The sequence below is a fragment of the Orbicella franksi genome, chromosome 9 (assembly GCF_964199315.1).
Source record: "Orbicella franksi chromosome 9, jaOrbFran1.1, whole genome shotgun sequence".
NCBI lineage: Eukaryota > Metazoa > Cnidaria > Anthozoa > Scleractinia > Merulinidae > Orbicella > Orbicella franksi.
The window spans coordinates 17,114,902-17,136,982 of record NC_138153.1 but is presented as its reverse complement, the minus strand read 5'-3'; the positions used below and the strand labels follow the sequence as shown (position 1 = coordinate 17,136,982).

Genomic DNA, 22,081 nt, shown 5'->3' with positions numbered 1-22,081 from the left:
CACAAATTTAAATGACTTGTATAAACTGATTGTTGCGTTTTTAAATTCCTCCGGCGTAGTGTGGACGGCGAGCATTTGTTGCGTTTTCAGGGTGAAACCTCCGTTTTCAAATTCCTCCGGCGTAGTGTGGATTGTGGGTAACGCGGCTATGATTTCCTTCAGTTTGAAAGTTAACGTGATTCAGCAGCCCCCGTCACAAACAACACCAAAAACGATTTTTGCCTTCTGCAGTTGGCAGGCTGTTTTCCTTACAGTTTTAAAGTAGACCTTACTTGCAGAGGTAAACATTTTGATTAATTATTAACTTATATTGAGAACGCTCCATATGGTTGAAATTGTTGAAAATATGCCTGACAATTTCTCCCAAAGCATAGAAAAAGTGAGCCCAAAAACTAAATTAAACGATGTCTAGTTTCTGATTTACTCTTTCCTCTTCAACTACTCTACTGAACTTGTTTCGAATTGTATGATCAATTTGAATACGCATTGATGGAAACACTGTTTAAAACAGCCTTAAAAATATATGCCGAATAACACTTGATCAATCACTATTTTAGAACGAATGAACGAAGGTAAAGGTTAAAAGTCTGAATAGCAGTTCGTCGTATAGCGTGGCTAGGCATACAATGCATACAGAATACATGATATATAATGTCACTTAAGAAAACGGCTGGACATAAATAAACTGACCAGAAAATAATAAAACAAATACAGATTTTCGGGTGGATTGCTTTTCGTTGTTTCCTCGCTTTTAACGGAAATTAATACAATTTAAATGAAAACATAAAACATTGGTTTATATCTCAGATATATATATTTAAAAAAACCTTATTCCTTTATTTTACCTATTGGTTCCTTTTGTCACACAAATGCCAATAAATATTTTAGTTTCCTAAATTAATTTTTCTCCACTTTCAGTAAACATGCATTAATGGTTTGCCAAAAGAAACGTCAGTTTGTTGATACAATGACTGTAGTTTTCATATCATACAAATGTCTAAGACAAATATTGTTACTGAAAAACTACTCTTTCAGCGCCTCAAATTTAGTCAAACCTTTCTATCATTTCCTTTGTAGCTGTTATTCGGCAACCCTGGCAACAAAAACAACTTCCTGGATATTGGATTTGTACTTGCACCTTTTGTGAACTTGTTTAGAATTTCAAAGAGCAAATTTAAGAGCCACTTGTGTGGACAAAGGCGTCAAGCTTGGTTAGCACTGTTCTCATTCTTTGTACTGTACAATTAGATTTAAAACTCTGCTATTGTGAGATAAATCAAATTGCTTGTATTTCTAAGCACAAAAAGGAAAAGACAAAGAGAGGATTTCCCTGTTTGCTTACAACAGATTCGTAAATGACAAAGTCCAATGTCACAAATGGAAACCAATTAATTATAGATGTCACTAAAATTTTAATAAAATTTTCGGACTAGCGTTTTTTCAATCACGTGTCAGTCGACAGACCGACTTCTTATTCTGAATTCATGCGCTAGTCGATCAGTTCTCAAGTTTGCATAGGAGTCGACCTTCCACCAAGACCACAAGGTAAGAAAAAGAGAAAAAAATTGAAGCTATCGGTAAAACATATATCGCTAAACACAACTGTGACAATTCTATGTACTGATGACTCAGTAAATCGATAGGTAGAGAGAGGTCAAGCTTATCTTGACTTTGAATATACCCTGTATAATTATTGTAGACACCTAATTTTCAGATAAAACTGAAGTTCCGTAGCAAACGACACTCGAAAGGTAGTGTACCGGGGCACATTTTCTGCAGGGCAATATTTCCTCTTATGGTCAAATTTTAATCATCTTGTTTTAATGAAGAAATTTACTCTTTGCAGACATATTTTGTCTCGCACTATCAGAAAACAGCACGGTAGGGAAATATTTTGAAATTCAGTTTTTCAATTCTCGACCTTCGAGTGAAGACTTGTCCTCAAAGAAGCTATAACGTTTGTTTCGATCTATCTTTGACATTTGAGTCCGTAATTTTCAAACTGCAATCGCAATTAGGGAGTTATGACTTATTCAAACATTAAATTAGCATTCATTTAACACGAAACAGTGACTCAGTTAAAATCTCGTTTTTATATAATTACTGCTGCTGCCCTCTACTTTAACACCTCCAAGGTTAAGCATCAGAGCGTAAGGGATCTCAGCTTTCTTGTCAACCACAGCTAGCCGCTTGATGTGCTATCTTTCGCGTTGAACTTGAATTCACAGGTCGCATCCCAAGTGAGTATAATTCTCTTACTCTCACCTCCATTCAGTTAATTTTGTAGCATTGTGCTATTACTTCACGGCCTTTAGTATCAGTGCTGCTAAATTTACTATAAAGTGCATGGATTTTTATTACCGGTCAAATTTCACGAGGGATAGACTTTACTACATGTACCATACGATGTTGCCAGCGGCTTGGAAACATTGCAACCCCCATCCGATTTACCCCAGTTTTGCACTTGCCTATCTGCATTTTAATTTCAGTCATCCCAATAAGTTGTTCAGTTGTACATAGAAGTGAATGTTTTGAACGACAAAGAAATTATTTCGACGTTTGAGAGCTTGGCCAAAATATCAAACAGAGAGGATATTGTGTGGATATTTGAATTACAAGAAACATGTCATGTCTATCACCGATCGCAACACTAGAAGCAGTATTAGATTACATTTGGCTTCAAAATTATGCTCGGGTATGTTTTTCGTGCGGATTTTCTGTAGTCTTATTTTCAAGCGCTAGGTTTCTTCTGATGTCTTCACAGAACAGATCTTGTTCGTGTACAAATATTTAAGCACGTTTTTATGCCAGATGTAAATCACTGCTTTTATACTTTTCACAGTTAATATCAATTAAGTTACTTATAATATTCTGAGCGTCAGTCAAATCCTGCGACTCTGAGAATAAACATTCAGGCTATGCAAAAAATGAAAACGCCAGTGCAAGGAAAACGTTACTCTGGTGCGAAAAAAAAGCAACAAATTTAGTCCACCTTTGTCAAGAACCTCTGTCAGTTGGAAAGAAACTTAATCAATAAGTGTTCTTGTAATGTAAATATTCTATGATTAGTTCAGTGGAAGTACGTGCATATAAATTTCCGTTCTAGAAGTTCATTCTAAACTTTAATTACTATGAAGTTCTTATCCATTATCTATTCAAAAATGGCAGCTTGTGGCTTGCATTTGGTTGTTAGAAATTTGGCTTGCATAAAAACGAGGTTCAAAAACCACAGCAAGCACTTTATGCCAAAAACAGATATAAAAATTCACTATTTCACCGACGTTTAACTTCATGGGATCGAAACAAAAATCGGTTTCACTTTTGTAGTGACATGATTTTCTACAATTGGTCAATTTATTCACCAGGCAGTAGGGCAACTCTATTTATGAGATTCTGTTTGTAAACACCATCTTTGGCACTAGAAGTTAACACATCAGGTCACCTCTACTCGACATCTTCGTGAGAGGAGCTTAAACGACTCACTATCTCTGTAAATTATCTATCCATCTATCGTTCCTGCACTCATTCATTCATGGATGTACTTATTTATTCACTTACCTAGGTAGGCACTTACAAGCACAAACACGCAATCCACTCGCCATTTAATGCGCTTCAATATTTAGTTTCCTACCTGGCGATACGAACGCAAAGTAGTCGTGTTTTGCGTAATGAGTTTTACACATACGCCTCCGCAAATTTTCCCATGGAACGTCAAACCTGTCACATCTGTATCATCGTTTTAGTCTCAAGCTCGCGCCCTTGAGTTATTCGGAAATAAAATCATTTTCAATTTACGCTGCCTGACGGATTCTGATTTAGCGTCATGTTTACAGCTGTGTCCTTTACGTTGTTAGTAGTCGTTAATAAGATTCAAACCCTGCACCAGACATGTCTCGATGGTATAATCGTCTTTATAAACTCTTTATATTGTTAACTTGTACTTTAACATCACTCATAAATTACTTTTTAAACAACAAATTTGGTTCACTTTGTCGAGACCCTCTGTTAATTGCAAGGAAACTTAAACTATACAGTTGTCTTCTAATTTAAATATTCTACGATTACTTGGAAGTACGAGCACGTATTCTACAGTACGTTTTCCGTTCCATAAGGTCATCTCAAACTCTAATCATTATGAATTCCTTCAAACTTGTAGGCTACATCCAAAAATTGTAGCTTGTGGCTTGTTTCTGGTTGTTATAAATCTGGCTTGTATAAAAACGAGGTACAACAACATCAGGAAGCACATAGTGCATATAAACTGATAAAAATATTCACTCGGTCACCAACGTTTAACTGATAAATTGAGTGATGCTAAATGGAAACAAAAATCGGTTTTGTATTAACATAATCTTCTATAATTAGTCAATTTATTCACCAGGCAGTAGGGCAACTCTATTTATGAGATTTTGTTTGTAAACACCAACTATCTGACACTAGAAGCTAACACATGAGGTCACCTCAAACTCGACCTATTCGTGAGAGGGGACTCAAACGACTCACTCACTATCTCTCTAAATTATCTATCCATCTATCGTTCCGACACTCATTCATTTATGGATGTTCTTACTTTTTCACTTATCTTCGTACGTTCTTATAATTACAAACACAATCCACTCCCCCTTTAATGCGCACTTTTAATAATCTTACGTAGTGATGCGCACGCAAAGTAGTCGTGTTTTGAGTAATTTTTTTTCCATATACTCCTCAGCAAATTTCCCCATGGGATTTCAAGCACATCATCAGTGTCATCATTTTCTGGTCAGTCTCAAGCTCGCAGCCTGTGAGTTGTTCAGAAATAAAATTATTTTCATTCTACGTCGCGTATTGCACTCTGATTTAACATCATGTTTACAGCTGGGTTATTTACGCTGTTGGTACTTATAGTTAATAAAATTCAAACCCTGCACCAAACATAATCGACCATTTTTAAAATCTTTGTATTGTTGATTTTTATTTTCACATCTCCCGTAAATTACTTTTTAAAGATTATTCTTTTGTGTGGTTACCTTGAGTTTTTCCGCCCACTGTCTTAATGCATATTATAATATTTTCATAAATGCAATATTCCAGACTTCCAAGCTATTAGTTCATACATTACAATCAGTAAAAGGCGCCAAAAAGTTCCATATTTTACTTAAACCTACAAAACTCACACTCACTCAGTTGGGCGAAAAACAAATACGAGATTAACTGAGATAATAAAACAAAATAACCAAAGAAAATGTATTTCCCAACGAAAATGACCAATTGCCATTCATTTTCAAACAAGGGAAAAGATGTGACTGAAACTTGCTTCCAGCTGGTTAACATTTTTAGCAGTTCTAACACAATCTTCGACACGCTGATGTGTGAACAGGACTGGCTCAGTTGCGGAGAGCGCTAATTTGTTGTCCGTTCTCGTCCTTGCTTCCGGGATTTTTCCGCGGTTTCTCCGGTTTTCCTCCCTCTACAAAGCCCAACACTTTCCAAATTCCAGTTCCGTCTGGAAACAGTGGACGAATATATAACGAGTCCGTGCATAAGTTAAAGTTAATAACGAATCATACTTCATTACGCGAATTAATCATGCGGCTAACGTCAAGCGGCCAATTAGAGTTGGAGCATGAAATCACACGTATAAAACGTATTGATATAACGTGTGCTTTTACAGCAGTTTTGACTATTTTGTAACAGGGTCTACAATTTAATACGGTGATTGTAATTCGCCAAGAAAAAGAGAACAAGAACACACTACGGACACTGAGGTAAAGATATGTAACAAAAGTACTTCAGTTTGTTTTATGTTTGTAGAATAGACCTTATCACGGTTTTGGAAGCCTTGGCGGGTTGGCAACAAGCGCCAGAAAATTGGAGTGTTTATTTAGGAGTCCAAGAGGAAATAATTTTCTTTAAAGTCAAATTCCGAACAATTTATGAATGGCAAAGTTATGATACTAAACAAAAGATTACATTGACCAAATTTGAGGGATATAGCTGCGCTATAAAGCGTCCAGTCGCGTTTTTAATTTTCCATACATTTGTCTGTGATTTTTTTCCGCGAAGGTGGGGCGACTTGTAAGCCGCATACATGAACGTTCGCGGATAAATATTATAGAAAAATGTATGGAAAATTAAAAACGCGACTGAACGCTTTATATCTCGGTTACATCCCCCAAATTTGGTAAATGCAATCTCTGGGCTTTGCTTTTCATAAATTTCTCAGAATTGAAATTTTTAGAGAATTATTTGCCATCGGATTCCCATTGTAATTTTTGACGCTGTTGTCTACTCTTCAAGATGGCTGCCAAAACTGTGATAAGGTCTATGATCGTTTGTTAGCGGTGGAACTGAGCGGCTCCGTTTTCGAGAGTCAAAGATATCAAGATATATTACAATAACAATGTGGTTTTCTCAGTTCTTCATCTCTTGCACGGAAAACGTCGTAGCGCTAGGCAACTTAGTTTTTATCTCTTCTAAGGGCTTTGTTTGTCTGACAGTTCTCTCAGGTGTATATAACTAGGGACATCATCCTTTTTTTTCGTTCACCTTTCACCAAACAAACATATTACTATACTTGTTGTAATGTTTCGAAATGTCCAAAGTCGACAACGGTTCAAAATTTGGTATTTGGCAAGAATAATTGAAAAACGGAGCGAAAATCCGTCACTTGAAGTATAATTTTACCTTTCAGTGAAGTTCGTGGTACGTGGTGTAAAATGCGCGATTCATTTGTTAGAAATTGTAATTAACTAGAGTGTAATTGATCCTGTTCGCAAACCTCGACTTTTGAATTTTTATCAGCCTTTTTCAAGCTTTGTTCGAGTATTCAATTTATTTCAATAGAGCGTTTAAATCAACTCGATATGCTTCAAATTTCATTTGACAAGTGCATCTGGACTTTTCTCGTAAGAAATACGCCGTTTGAAGTTCGTGGGGTTACATTAATTCACTTTCTAAGAGGACTTGAAAAAGATAAGAATCTTTTCTCAGTAAAATGTACAACACTCATTTACATTTCTAAGAGTCGTTTTACAGCATGCTTAACCCTTTCTTCCAATCAGGACAAAATAGGGGACAAAAATTGATTTTTAGGGCGTTTTTTAAACTCGTAATCAACTCGTTTTTATCAAAGAACGGCTGGTTTAAAGATGGAGATGCAGTCATCGTATTTTGAGACTAATTGACACGACTTTTATGCAAAACAACGGCGGTGTAAAAATATCTATTAATCTCCTGACTGTCATTTGCACTTGTTTCACAGACGTGTTTTTCTTGTAAATAAAAGAATTTAATTAAATCCTAGTCTGTGATATCCGAAATTGGTTTCTTATGCAAATAACGAAAAAATACTATGACCGCTAAATGAAGTCACAGACACCTTCAGGACCGAAATGCGGTCTTTTTCAGTTAGTCATACTTAGAAATACACTATGCTAATGGCAATGGAGCATGTCTAAAATGAATCAGTAGGCCTGGCATTTGTAAGAAATTCCGCTTTGTAACATTGCAGTTTAGTTAGAAGTTTGTTTTACTGAACTTTTTTCAATTTCTAATGAAAATTCTGAAAATGATTATATTTACTCTTTTTACAACTGTTCAAGCATATCGCAGAAGTAAAGTAAATTTTTGAAGCCAACTTAATAAAGAAGTCGTTTATTTCCGCTTAAGCAACTGTCATTAGATGAGTGTACGAATACGTGGAGTTTTGCAATCATCCAGAAATAGGTTTGCAAAAAATCAGTGCACTAGTTGATTGTTATGATAGATTTTCTCTGCGTTTTAAAATTGCTGTCAGCGTGAACTAGGTTTACATTCTACGTACCCATCAGCTTATGTAGCGTTTTATTTATATGTTATTAGAAATATTTAACTAGGAATGAATACACGAAATCCTAATGAAAAGTAATGGATGATCAAATAGTTCTGTTGGAATTGAAATCAGCACGTCTGAAATGGTGAACTGAAGAAGTTTGAGGTTAGTTTCACAAATTTAAGCCCGTATTAAGATATATGGTACAACCTGGATTGGCGAATAACCTTGTGGTTTAAATTGAATGTTTACACCTCAAAAGGCGCAATTTTCTTGCGGTGTTAGAAGAGTTTAAATGCGTTAACCCCACTTGTATTAGTGCCTACTTCCATAAACCGATCGGGAGACCATTACCTATTATGAAAAAATTAATCCCCAGCCTTTTGAACGTTAAAGTAAATTTTAATACCAAGCGAGACAGAGAACGTTTAAGTTCAAAAATCAGTGACGCATTTGCATGTTATTTATAAATTCAACGATATCAAATTAACTTTTTTTCTTCCTTCCTTCTCGAAATGATCTTAACTTGAATAATCATTGTGCCACTCACACTTACATCATTAGCACACTCGCGTTACGTATACTCGCACATGCACGCTATTGGTCAATCGCTGTTTGAATATGTACATTATAATTAAACGAGAATAATAACTCATTTCTGCCATCGCGCTCAATCGATAAACAGCGACATCATGCTCAAATAGGTACAATCTCCTAGCAGGGGCGGTCCAAAAATAATATTACACCACGCGAGGCAGCTACCAGTCCAAACTCTTTTGTCAAGGGATGAAAAAAAAACAACACAAATTTGCTATTGAAGCTTAGCATATCACTGCGTGGGTATATTCAGGAAATTAACTAAGAAGGTAGGTAGGCTCGATTCATATCTAGTTCAAGTATTCCGCAATACTGAAAGAAAAGCTCTTTCCGTTCGCCCACGTTAATCTTTATTACGTGTATCTTAGCGCAGATTTCTTTTTGGATATGAAATTGCGATCTATAATATTCAAGGCTGATTAAAGAGTTTGTGTCAGGCTTAATTTCCATCTGTGTATAAGTACGCTGGCGACACATTGCGCATTTCTTTTTCTTTTTGTCGGCGGTGGAAAGTCATCCACTGTCGATTGTGCAGTTCAAAAACTAAGATCGTTTTATTTTTCTGTTGTGTCGTAGTTTGTTGTCGACCAGGACAGTATTAGATGTTGGAGGAACGAAGAGAGCCTTGGTAGTTATTTTAGAGCGGAAGGGAAAGCAGCTTTTCTCTTTGCAAGCCAAAGTGGTTCGCATCGCCTATCAATAATGAAAGTACAACTAACCATATGGACCATTGTGAGCCAGCTTTGGAACATAATTCTGCTCTCAACAGGTAAGTTTTCTTTTGAACAAAATTGTTATGTTGCACTTGCTGTGCGATAATGTTTTCATACACCAATGTTAGGCAGCATTTTCGGCAAGATTGCCACGTTACATGAGAATATTCCAAAACACTTTTAAAAGCATCTTTAAACTCCTTGACGCGTATTCGAATTGGCTCTTTAAACTGCATTAATTTTGCAATGTGTCTTTGGTACTTTCCTAGGCACTTTATATAAACCCTGATCGATTGTTTTTGGCGCAACATGCTATTTAGTTACACACTTAACCGTTATTGCAATAGGTAGTCTCCAATTGTGCGTTCAAGATGTAAAGAAATAATACGCCTTGTTTCTTTTTCGATCGAAATCAATATGTTTCAATTATTTCCAGAACATTGGCCTAGCGTCAAAGGACAAGGACTGTGCGCAATTATATATAACACTTGACATTTTGTGTCCATTCTTTATTATAAAGTACCACTAAACCGCAATCTTTCACAGCAATTAAGCAAGGACGCTCCCGTTGATGAATGGTACAATTTGGAATGGTTTTGGCGCGATTAAAGTATATAAGAAAGCTGCGAAAAGTGGGGAGAATTGTTTCTTTAGCAAACTTCCACACCCACTACATGTCTTTTTATCTAACTATCGCGATCTCTGTTTGCCACTGAAAATTGCTGTAGGTGCATTCAATTAAAGAGACAAAAAATATATTACAAGAAAATCCTCGGTTCGATTCTGTTCTCAAAACATCAAAGGCCACCCGTTACTGTATTTAAATATATTTCCATCAGTATCAACACCTATACTGAAAGGCTAAATTCAACGAACCTTGAAAAGTTCGCGGATTTTCGACGAAAGCTGCCAAAATGTAGAAACTTCCGTTGCTTCAACCTGTTAAAATAAGTCCAACTAAACCATTCGCTATCGAGCTTTCAGACAGACCTTTAAGCGAAACATACAGCTAGATACACAAAAAGTCCATTGTCATTTTAATAATTAGCTCATTAATTATGAATGACTTGTTGCTTCTCAGGTTCTTCTGAGCATGGTTCTCAACAGCGTCTTCTGTCCGCCATGTTCGCAAAGTATGACGGTGACGGTCGGCCAGACTCTGACAGATCACGTGCTGTCCTCGTGTCGTTTGGCGCGAAACTTGTCAGGATTATTAACCTGGTAAACAAGCAACGTTGCATTTCCAATTTACAAATACCTTCGATATTTGCATAACAACGTTGATCATGACAGAAGCGAGGTAATTTCGGTCTTAACCGAAAATATCTGGTGATTTTTAGTGACTAGAGAATTTTAAATTTTAAATTTTTTAAGGTAATCGTGCTCATAGAAGCACAGCCTGTCGGCAGCAGTGGAGTTGAATTTATATTCTTTTGAAACCCCTCGCACACGTCACTTGTAACACGACCAATATATATTAAATCAATTCAACAGCAGCTCATAAATGCTCACAAAAGAGAACTGTTTGGTTCATAAAACGTAGTTTGGGAAATTGTATGTACCAGGGAGCTACCTGGCATACTTCTGAGCCCCCTAAAAGACCACAGTAACAAGAGCTATTAAATTAAAGTCAGTGATGAGGGTTTTGGTAATACGTTTGAAAGTAAAGTTATCGATATTTTTGTTTTCAGAACGAGAGGGGAAACACAATTCGTTCTCAATGGTGGATTTACCAGGTAAAACATCTGTCTACATTTTAAGCACTGAGTTCGTAATGTGTGCGAGGCATGCAGAAAAAAAATTCCATTACATGCGAGGCAAGTGGGAAAAAGATAAAGAGGTTTTTCGGCGGGGTGATTGGTATATAGAAAAGGTATTTCTGCTCTCTTTCTTTGTTCCTAAAGATTTTGTACTTTCAGGCATCCATCATATCAGGTTCATCAATGGATTTTAATTCACGGCGATCGCATGGGTCTAACTTTTATTTACCATTAAAATCAACTTCCATTTTGTTTCTCAGCAATGGATGAATTCCGACTTGTCTTGGAACGAGGCAGACTACAATGGCACCAACGTTATTCACGTGAGTCCGAAGAAGATCTGGGCTCCAGATATCATTTTGTACAACAGGTGAGGCTGAATGTTACAATAATAACGGATATCGTGATGCCAACATTTTTTTTTCACTTTTTGCTAGTGTGTTTTTTTTTCCTGACTTCGTCCAGAATCAAAGTCGTCTTGAATTACTACGAACTTTTGGCCTTAAAATTGCGGTGTTGTCTCGGGCAACTTACCTCGTTTCTATTGGTAACAATATCAACAGACGTGCGTCGCCTGTCGCGTCGCCTACAATGTCGCGCGCTTTGCTGCCAATGACGCCAAAGGCCGACAAGTTGCCGCTGGAAACGGAGCCAGTTGTCCGTGACAACAACACGATTTTCACTTTGAAACCTGGTGATCAAACTTTCGCCTTGCCTTACGCAACTGATAATCGTAGTAAGGTTATTTCACGCAGCAACATTTATCAGTTGTTAACCTTGAGTTAAAAACGGCTGTAATCATAACTGTAGCTAAATTCACAATTCTGATTGGTGCTCTGCGCGGGTATTTGTGACGTAAAGGATTGGCACGCGATTTTGTTGGTTTCCAATCACAGCTCTTCATTTTATACACCAATAAAAAATGCACATGCTGTTAAGTTTGTACATGAAACTGATGGAGATATATTAGTTTCAAAGACTTCCTAACCTGGAAATTTGCTGTATGATTGCTGACTAAATTGTAATTACGCCTCATGTTGTAGAGTGTGTTATACTTAACAGTGCTCGGTAAATATAATAACACATTTTGTTGGAAAGGGTGTTTGCATGGAGGTTTGTCGGTCACAAGTACGTGCACATTGTAACATATGATTCCACAATATACTTCAGTTAATGTTGATCTAATTTATATTAACAGCTAACCTAAGTTTACACCTGACAGCGATGAGACACAGCTTATTAACTTATCATAAAGGCTTTTGCTCTCGTGCCATCGTAGTTTAACGAGGAATAAAACACAAATAGCGGTGATAAACATATTAAACTCACGCATTTTAATAACTTGACGTTTCGTATGCTACGCAACATACATTTTCAAAAGTGGAATAAAGACCGTTCCAATTTTTGAAAACTATATATGAAATGTAAATAAGGGGTCTGGAAACGAGATTAAGAAACATCTGTTTCTTAACAGTAAAACAATAAAAGCCTAAGCTTATTAATAAAGTATCAGCTTCTCACTGCTGACGTTTACATTAAGAGCCGGCTTAAGTTCCTGGATAAGCAAAGTTTCTTTAATTTTACAATGATAATCTGTTTTACCAGAAGCTAGAATATCAAAATGATCCCACTTGATGTTGTGACCTGTGGCTTTCATGTGGTCGGCAATGGCTGATGTGGGGTCATTCTTAGTGAGAGCCCTGAAATGTTCCGTTTTCCTATCATGAAGCCGTCGTTTTGTTTTGCCTATGTAAAAGTCACTGCAGTCCCAGCAAGCAGCTTTATAAATGACCTTAGATTTCTGTGAACGATTTACATTTCATATATAGTTTTCAAAAATTGTAACGGTCTTTATTCCACTTTTGAAAATGTATGTTGCGTAGCATACGAAACGTCAAGTAATTAAAATGCGTAAGTTTAATATGTTTATCACCGCTATTTGTGTTTTATTCCTCGTTATTAACTTATATTTGAGTCGACAAAAAGGATATCATAACAGACTGTTCTTTTATTAATTTGAAATTTAACAGGGCACGCGACATGAGCTAACAATCATTTTTGTGATAACTTATTTTCTAACATAATGATATAAATAACATGTTTGCAATGAAAGCGGGCCACGTGGTTATGTCCTATGTTTGTTTTCTGTTTTAACTTCTAACACATTCCACCAGCACTCCTTCGTAATTGCAAATAACAATTGGCAGCAAAATCAATGATAAAGAAAACGCTAACGAAAAATTCTTACATCAATTGAGACTAGAGACATAGCAGTTTCTTTTATTTGTAAGGTTCTCATGGTAACGCAGTACAAGGTGGTTCTAACTTTTCAGTCTGTGAATGGAAGTCTAATGTTCCTGTCACCATTCAAAATAAAGTTACTGAACTAGTCCTTTTAAGTAGCTCTGTTTGGATGACCCCAAGCTGGTGGTCATCCAGAATTATTGAGCTTATTTCTTCTATCTTTTTTAGTCTGCGGGTGATCTTACATTTCTTAAAACTTGACTCATGATGCCAATATTACTTGACAAGACTCGGGCAGGCATCCTTTAGATAAAAATCAGTTTTTCTTCAATCGATCGATCAATTTATCAATCCATCAATTCATGAATCCATCAGTTTGTCAATCCGTCAATCCATCAATCCATCAATCCATCAATATTTCAATCCATCAATCCATCAATCCACCGATCCATCAATCCATCAGTCCATCATTCCATCAATCCACCGATCCATCAATCCATCAGTCCATCAATCCATCATTCCATCAATCCATCAATCCATCATTCCATCAATCCACCGATCCATCAATCCATCAGTCCATCAGTCCATCAATCCATCAATCCATCAGTCCATCAGTCCATCAATCCATCAATCCATCATTCCATCAATCCATCAATCCATCATTCGATCAATCCATCAGTCCATCATTCCATCAATCCACCGATCCATCAATCCATCAGTCCATCAGTCCATCAATCCATCAATCCATCAGTCCATCAGTCCATCAATCCATCAGTCCATCAGTCCATCAATCCATCAATCTATCATTCCATCAATCCATCAATCCATCATTCCATCAATCCACCGATCCATCAATCCATCAGTCCATCAGTCCATCAATATTTCAATCCATCAATCCATCAATCCATCAATCCATCAATCCATCAATCCATCAATCCATCAATATTTCAATCCATCAATCCATCAATCCATCAATCCATCAATCCATCAATCCATCAATCCATCAATCCATCAATCCACCGATCCATCAATCCACCGATCCATCATTCCATCAATCCACCGATCCATCAATCCATCAGTCCATCATTCCATCAATCCACCGATCCATCAATCCATCAGTCCATCAATCCATCAATCCATCAGTCCATCAGTCCATCAGTCCATCAATCCATCATTCCATCAATCCATCAATCCATCATTCCATCAATCCACCGATCCATCAATCCATCAGTCCATAAGTCCATCAATCCATCAATCCATCAATCCATCATTCCATCAATCCACCGATCCATCAATCCATCAGTCCATCAGTCCATCAATCCATCAATCCATCAGTCCATCAGTCCATCAATCCATCAATCCATCAGTCCATCAGTCCATCAATCCATCAATCCATCATTCCATCAATCCATCAATCCATCATTCCATCAATCCACCGATCCATCAATCCATCAGTCCATCAGTCCATCAATCCATCAATCCATCAGTCCATCAGTCCATCAGTCCATCAATCCATCAATCCATCAGTCCATCAGTCCATCAATCCATCAATCCATCATTCCATCAATCCATCAATCCATCATTCCATCAATCCACCGATCCATCAATCCATCAGTCCATCAGTCCATCAATCCATCAATCCATCAGTCCATCAGTCCATCAATCCATCAATCCATCAATCCATCAGTCCATCAGTCCATCAATCCATCATTCCATCAATCCATCATCCATCAATCCATCATTCCATCAATCCACCGATCCATCAATCCATCAGTCCATCAGTCCATCAATCCTTCAATTCATCAATCCATCGATCCATCGATCGATCCATGTATCCATCAATCAGTCGATCAAACGTGGCCTGCTGTTATTCATTGTCATTAAACTGAACACAGTGTGCGGTTCGCCGACAGCGCTGATGACAACGATAAACTGGGAGGAGGCACAGAGAAGTACAAGACAAAAATAGCCATCAACTCCAATGGTTCCTGCAAGTGGATGGCGCCAGCAATCTTTCAGAGCACATGTGACATCAACACTGAATTCTTTCCATTTGATGACCAGGTTCGTCACCTATTAATTTGAATGTGTATTTTGTTAAAAATCTCACTTTACTGCGCCATCGATCTAAAAGTTTATTCCCCCGTCATGATGTTTGCACGTACTTCGTGTGGTATGTCTGATCATATGCCGATTCGGACCTTAAAAAGCATCTTCTTCTGCTTACGACTTAACAACACGCCAGTCAGCATGGCGAGCATTTGCAAATTCAGTGGCACTGAATGAAGAGCGGTCGTAAGGGAAGTTTAATTGAGAAGGTTTGAACGCTCTTAACGCCTTATAAAAGCACGAATATGAGGTAATCGACGAGAAAACATGCACAAATCTGAGTGCGGTGATTGACAGACGTAGTTCTGATGATGCAGACTGCTGCAACGATTGGCTGATGCAGCCCTGGATCACGTGGTACAGCAAAACTAGCCACGTGACAATAATGTACTGCTGTGTTTGCAAACTCCTTAAGGATGTTGAAAAATGTAGGGTTTAACTGTTTTCTGAAAGAGTAGTACTGTGCACGTAACAAAATGGGTTTCTTTACAAAATCAAAAAACATGGTAGCAATACTCAGTCAAGTTTTGTGAGTCACTTTGCTCCGACTTCAGACTTAAATGCTATGAATTATATTCTGCTTTGTTTAGATCTGCAGACTGAAGTTCGGATCGTGGGCTTTTGATGGAAGCGAGGTGGATATAGTCGTGGATGAGTCGGAGACTGGGGCCAAAGGAGACATATATAAAAATAATACCGAATGGGAGTTGGCTAATGTAACAGCTGTCAGAATAGAGGTTAGTGAAGGAACTTGTTAGATTCGCCTTACTTACCTCCCTCGTTATTTTTAACAACATATGTTAGTTGAGACTATGTTTAGTGCTTAGGTTTTACATATGGAAAACGGTTTTGATAGTTGTTGTGACAAGAATTTGATCAAGGCTTACATACAGTCAAACCAATTCCCTGGATTTGCTTTCAATAATCCAGAGCGGCTTCGATTCATTGATATTACAGTTAAAGAGAACTTCTTTATGTACATCTGCAACGATATTTCACTGTCTGTAGACCATTTCTAGAATTTCAAAACAGTTGTTTCTTTCTTGATCAAGTGGCGATGGCGAATGAAAATCAGTTAAGATGTTATTAAAATGTAGCATGAACAAACTTGTGATTAAATTTTCACCTTATACACTACAGTTAATTAAATTCGATTATTCAAATATGACAATGCTCCGAAGAAATGAAGGTTGCAACTACTTTTTTAATGAAGAACGTTTCAACTGTGATCAATTAATGTGATTAATTAATTCTTTGTAGGACAAGTACAGCTGCTGTATCCACCCGTACCCAAGCGTGATAATCACACTCTATTTAAGAAGGCGTTACTATTTCTACATGGTGAACCTTGTGGTACCGTGTTCTCTTATCGCAATGATGGTCCTTCTCTCCTTTATCTTACCGCCGGAATCTGGGGAGAGGATTGGACTGGGCATCACCGTGTTGATGGCTATGGCTATTTTTCAGGAGCTAACCTCGAATAAACTGCCTGCGGATTCTCAGTACATTCCGTTGCTAGGTAACATATTTCGTGAGCTATCAGTATCAAGGACTATCTTCTGTAGATCTAGATATATGATAGACAATCTAACTGAGAGTTCCACTAGATCAGGCAGGGTTGCAATGTGTTGTCAGGTAAAATCCATCCACTGCTTTTCTTACATACATTGACTTTTACTTAACCATTTGGGTGATAAGGTGGATAAGTATCCAACTTTTCACTTTGTTAATTTTTTTGTGTAACATTAAGCTGTTGGGTTAGCACGCTGCACACTAATTTAAGTTCTCAATTGAAAAGACTTTCCAGTTATAAGTTTGAACGTCTAGTAGTGTTTGGTTTGGAGAGGGGTTCGGGGGATACCCTAGAGAGTACGTCCCAGTGTTCTTCTATGGCAAACGCCCCTTAAATGGATACTGCAAACATGCTGTCTGAGTGGCCAGAGTCATTCCTTACTACATGTCCCGTCTGGAGATTGTCTATGCCGCTGGGACTAGGACTAGGAAGTTGTGTGAAGTCACTAGACTTGAGGTGATTCCTCAGTATTGCATTGCGCATTGTGCATCATCTTCAAACAGTACTTGGTAGGGAAAATTCAGGGGAAAGTTAAAAAAAATTCGTTTGAATCACTTTACCAACGATGGTTGTTGTTGTTTTTTTTCCAGCTAAATACTACTCCAGTGCCATAACAGAGATTGGACTGGCTCTGTTTGCCACCTGTGTCATTTTGAACTTTTACTACCGGCGCTCTGTCATGCCCAGGTGGCTTAGGAGACTTATGTTCAATGTTCTGGGACCGTTAGTCAGGATAAAGTATGAACCCATTGGCAAGACAAAGAAGAAGAGCCGAAAAAGTTTCATCATAGAAGAAAACAGCGATTTAGCACAACTTTCCGAGAATTCCTACTCAGCGCCTTGCGAAATGAGAAAGATGAGTATCATCAACGAAACGAAATGCGAAGGAAATGGTTGCTGCAGTGATGCTGGTCAGACGTCGCTCTTACAGCGCACGCGTTCTAGAACACAAAGTAGTGTTCGCGAGACTCCTATTTTGAATGATCACGTGGAACATAAGCAGCAGGGAAAGTATGTGTTCGAGCCAGTGGATGACCTGCATACCGAAGAGATGATAAAAATGAACAATCACATGGATTGGCAAATGGCCGCCAAGATCCTGGACCGAGTGGTGCTACTAGTCGGGATTTTAATCAGCTTTGCAACTTTCCTCGCGATTTTCCTGCAGGCGCCACGAGTACGAGAAATATTTGTGTCGTGAACGGAAAGAACTGTGAAGGAAATGTTTGCTGTAGTGATGCCGGCCAACCGTCGTTCATACAGTACACGCAAAGCACTGTTCGCGAGACTCCCTGATTTTGAAGGTGGTCGCAGAAACACCGACAAAAAAAACCAAAGAAGCACCCATTCCGCCATGCCCCTTACACCATCGAGGAGTAAATTGAGCACCTTTCGTTTACGTTTCCTTCAGAAGTTAGAGATCCTTCGCTCCTCGGACAACTAACTTCTTTCGGCCGAGAGAGAAATCTGCGATTCGAACAGAATGATGACGAAGCCCTAAAGACAACAGTGTAACGTCCAGCCTCAATACCAGGCTCTCTCTTCTTTGCCCCTCTTGAAGAGAGAGCCTGAGATCTAGGCATTATAATTTATGTCTCATTTTAGTTGCTATTCTTATCAAACATTTTAGGAGCACTATTTTGTCGTCATTATTAAATGTTTCAGCTCGAATTTCAGAGAAAGTGCAGATAGTAGAACGCCGAAAGAGATCCGTCTGCTTTCTCAGGCTTTAGTCTCGCCTGGGTCTGATCAAATTGAACTTGTCTGTTGACTTTAGTTTCAAAGAGCGGAACTACAATGTATTACAATTTTTAGTAATTAGAACATGCTAAATCTATTGTTTAGACAAAAACTGAAATTAATGCCGCGGAGGTTGCTCTCCACACTGAAACACCTGCGAAAATCGTTGTTTGAGTACCGGAAGTCCGACCAAACGTCTATCTCGGTCGGAATTCCTGTACGGTCTTCAGTCTGAGTGATTGAGCCCGCGATTTTAGGCCTAGATGTTGCTAGGTAACAGAATACATCATGATGGATCCTCAGTTTCGCATTATTCGTGTAAATGATTATTTAAATTCGACGAAACGTGATCGGAAAATTGTGGAAATTCTGTTCTTTTTTTCCGATCGAGGATTGTTTTTTTCCTGTAAAGAATCAGACGTATAAGTGGCATATCTTGTAAACATTGCTTCGACCCTGATTTATACCACTTCATCAGAATCCAATCCCGGCGAAACTTTGTGTCATAATGGCACAGTCATAATGCTGGCAAAATAACTAGAAATCAGATTTAAGCTATCTGTCTATTTTCTTTACTAATTCTCTACAATCGCTGCTTCCTCAGTATAAGCTTAGCAAAACCAAGCTTAAACTGTGGACTTGGATGCTGCACGTTTTCAACCGTTTGACACGTGGTAGTTGTTTTCCCATTTTTGACACCCATTTCGTTTTTCAGCGCTTGGGACACGTTACATGTTTTCTTGAGCTTGTCACCCATCACATGTGTTTACTTAGAATTCCTGTGGCCTCCTCTGGGATCTTAAGAAGACTAAAGTCGCCCAAAGTTACCTTAAGTTGCTTTTAAGAGGTTATTGGTTACTCAATGTTAGAAGGAATCCACACCTTCAAATTACCCCCTAAAAGAATAACAAGCTTGGCAATTTATAGGTGAACTCCACTCCATCCGTAAGCTAAGGACCAGTGGAGGAGGCATGGCAGTCCAATGGTGGATGCATTTAACTCTGGGTTAAGCAGTCTAGTTTTGATCCCTAGCGGAGATCATTGCATTTTGTCCATGGGGGGGTATAGTAGCAGTAGTAGACTAATAGTACTCTCACAGTGGCTCTCCTCACCCAGATGTATATATGAATACTGGTTAGTGGTAAGAGGTAACCCAGTAATGGACTAAGAGTTGATAGGACACTGTTTGTTATTAAAAGGAAACGTGTTACATGGTTGATTTCAGGAAAAAGAGATAAAAAAGCGACTGTAATGCTATAATTTTATTCATTACTCTTTGTGAGATATTTCTGAATCAAATTATAGATTCGAACGGAGACTAACCATAAACAACTACCGTAAATTTCAATGTTATTCCGCTGCTCCTTCATTATACGAGGCGCCGTGAGAAAATTCGCAGTTCCGTAAAAAAAAATACAAGTAGGCCCTGGTAAATCCACAGTCAATTGAGGGAAATGGTTAGGGAACTTGGCAAAATTCTTTGTGGTATGTTTTTCTTTGCTATTTTGGGGGGTTGAACCAGCACAAAACCTGGCAAAATACAAAAGGTGGTTACGTATGCTCATACAACTAACCAATAGAAGCATTGCGACTTTGTAATTCATGCATAGTATAGTCAATGAGAAAAACCCAAAAGGTGTACGGGGTTAAGGGCCTTTCAACATAAATCTTAGTCTGTTTGTTTGCTTCTTTGATGTTTACCGGCCTTCCTAACCATTTCCCTCCATTAGCTATGGTAAATCTCAACTAAAACTGCCACACAAACTGAGAAAATCGTGAAAACCGATTGAACTGAGTGAACCGAGGTTTGAACTCGGTGGCCATCGTGGTGTCAGTTCGAAAAGGGCCGCCTGTGTGCATGCTTGAGACTAAATACCCTGCACAGGAAACACAGCTGGGTCACGGGAAACACAGCCGGGTCACAGGAAACACAGCTGGGTCACAGGAAACCCAGCACTAACGCATAATAGAAAATATCCCCCTAGACCTACAATGTCAAAAACAACAGCGAGAGGTGTTTCCGAGCATCCAGATAAAAAAAATAAAAATAGAAAGAAAATCTGGAGTAAGGCTCATTTCTTGCTAGTCACTATTACATTGAACAGTAACTGAAAAATGAGGTCATCCAAATTCAATTGAAATCATTGAACAGAGGCCGAGTTCACAAAAGTGACAGTGCCAAACAAGGGCCATTTCCCCAGCATAAACTAATTAATCTTCGTTACTTCCACCATGATGATCCACAAACGTAAACTTTTGTACTTTGTAACATGACGAACCTACTTGAAGCATAAATGTTACGTTTAGGAAATTAAGCTTAACGTTTAATGAAGCCAGGTATTCAAATCATGTTGTGCACTTATGATTTGACTGTGCTACTGTTACTGTCAAATGGAAACAAACGATTATTTGAGATCTACATATATATATCTGAGCCCGTTCTATGCCGTAAAAAGACTTTCTACAGCAAACTTGGCCGTCAGTCACGTGTCTTAGTCTAGTCCCGTGTCTAAAGAACACGCGACCGTGATGCACACGCGAGTATGATTAGCCGACATTTAGTTACAGAACATAAAGAAGATATAAATAATTTATCTGGGTAAAAAGAAAACAAATCACCAAAATAATTCACTTTGAAAGTTGAATTGGGTGATGTGAAGTTAAAGTACAATTTAGCATGCTTAAGGCGGGGTACACATGAATTTAAGTGAAATTTTAGGAAGTTTAAAGAGGGATTAAAAGGATAAAAAGGGGTTTGGAACACCACCAGACAGTTGATTGCTCCCAAAAGGGCACCCCGGGTTGCTGGGTAACTGTTTGGTGTACGTCTACCAATTTCTAACTTCAAATTCTAATTTTAAAACAACATCAAATCTTCAAAATTTCCTATTTCCATAAATTTTACTAATCCTTTGAGAAAAACTATTTATCCCCAAATATACCCAAAAATCACCAAAAAATTTACAAAACAGCCCAAAACGTAGCTATGTGAAATGACCAGAGAGATTTTTCACTGCTTGAAACGTGAACGAGATATTTGCATTCAAACCATAATACCCAGCAAAAATATGGCCTTCATGTTAACCCCCGCCTTAAATGCTTTAAAGAGGGTTAAAGGTCCTTTAATTATTATTATCGTTATAATTAATTTAACATTAACTGTTGTGGTAATTCTAAGTATATATTTTAACTAAAATGGCTTAAAATCTGGGTAGTTGAGACGATGGTGACTTACGAGCATACAAAAGTAATTAAAATGATCGTTACAGTATCGGTTTAAAATAGATTTTGTAGATATTATTAAAGTATATGGTGAGACTGTTGCTAAGTTTAGGATTTATCACTCGAGTCAAATAAAGTCGCCGTAAGTCCGCTTAAGTCGCCTAAGATCGCATGTTTTTTCTGCCAATTTTGCTAAAGTCGTCTTAAGTCGCCTTAATTAGCCTAAAGTTGCCCACAGTTACCACGTCTTGAGGTCCCGGAGTACGCCTAGAGCGTTCCGATTGGGTACTTGGGTTCTTGTAACTGCATGCGTTTGAATTCACGGCAGAGG

The 22,081-nt window shown here is 38.0% G+C and overlaps 1 protein-coding gene across 4 annotated transcripts; it reads left to right on the top strand.

Annotated features, from left to right (window-relative positions):
- The first annotated feature begins 5,662 nt into the window (after positions 1 to 5,662).
- Positions 5,663 to 20,799, top strand: LOC145497760 (neuronal acetylcholine receptor subunit alpha-10-like). 4 transcript variants are annotated; one of them, XM_081477613.1, is made up of 9 exons: positions 5,663 to 5,747; positions 8,966 to 9,158; positions 10,184 to 10,323; positions 10,794 to 10,838; positions 11,123 to 11,232; positions 15,002 to 15,170; positions 15,806 to 15,952; positions 16,476 to 16,734; positions 17,379 to 20,799. In XM_081477613.1, exons 2-9 carry the CDS (start codon positions 9,092 to 9,094, stop codon positions 17,987 to 17,989), a joined length of 1,548 nt encoding a protein of 515 aa, XP_081333739.1. In that variant the 5' UTR covers positions 5,663 to 5,747; positions 8,966 to 9,091; the 3' UTR covers positions 17,990 to 20,799. The 4 variants fall into 4 exon arrangements, with proteins under 4 accessions (XP_081333739.1, XP_081333740.1, XP_081333737.1 ...); XM_081477614.1 differs by lacking the exon at positions 5,663 to 5,747 and adding an exon at positions 8,021 to 8,658 and having other exon boundaries at positions 15,020 to 15,170; XM_081477611.1 differs by lacking the exon at positions 5,663 to 5,747 and adding an exon at positions 8,021 to 8,658.
- Positions 20,800 to 22,081: the final 1,282 nt, after the last annotated feature.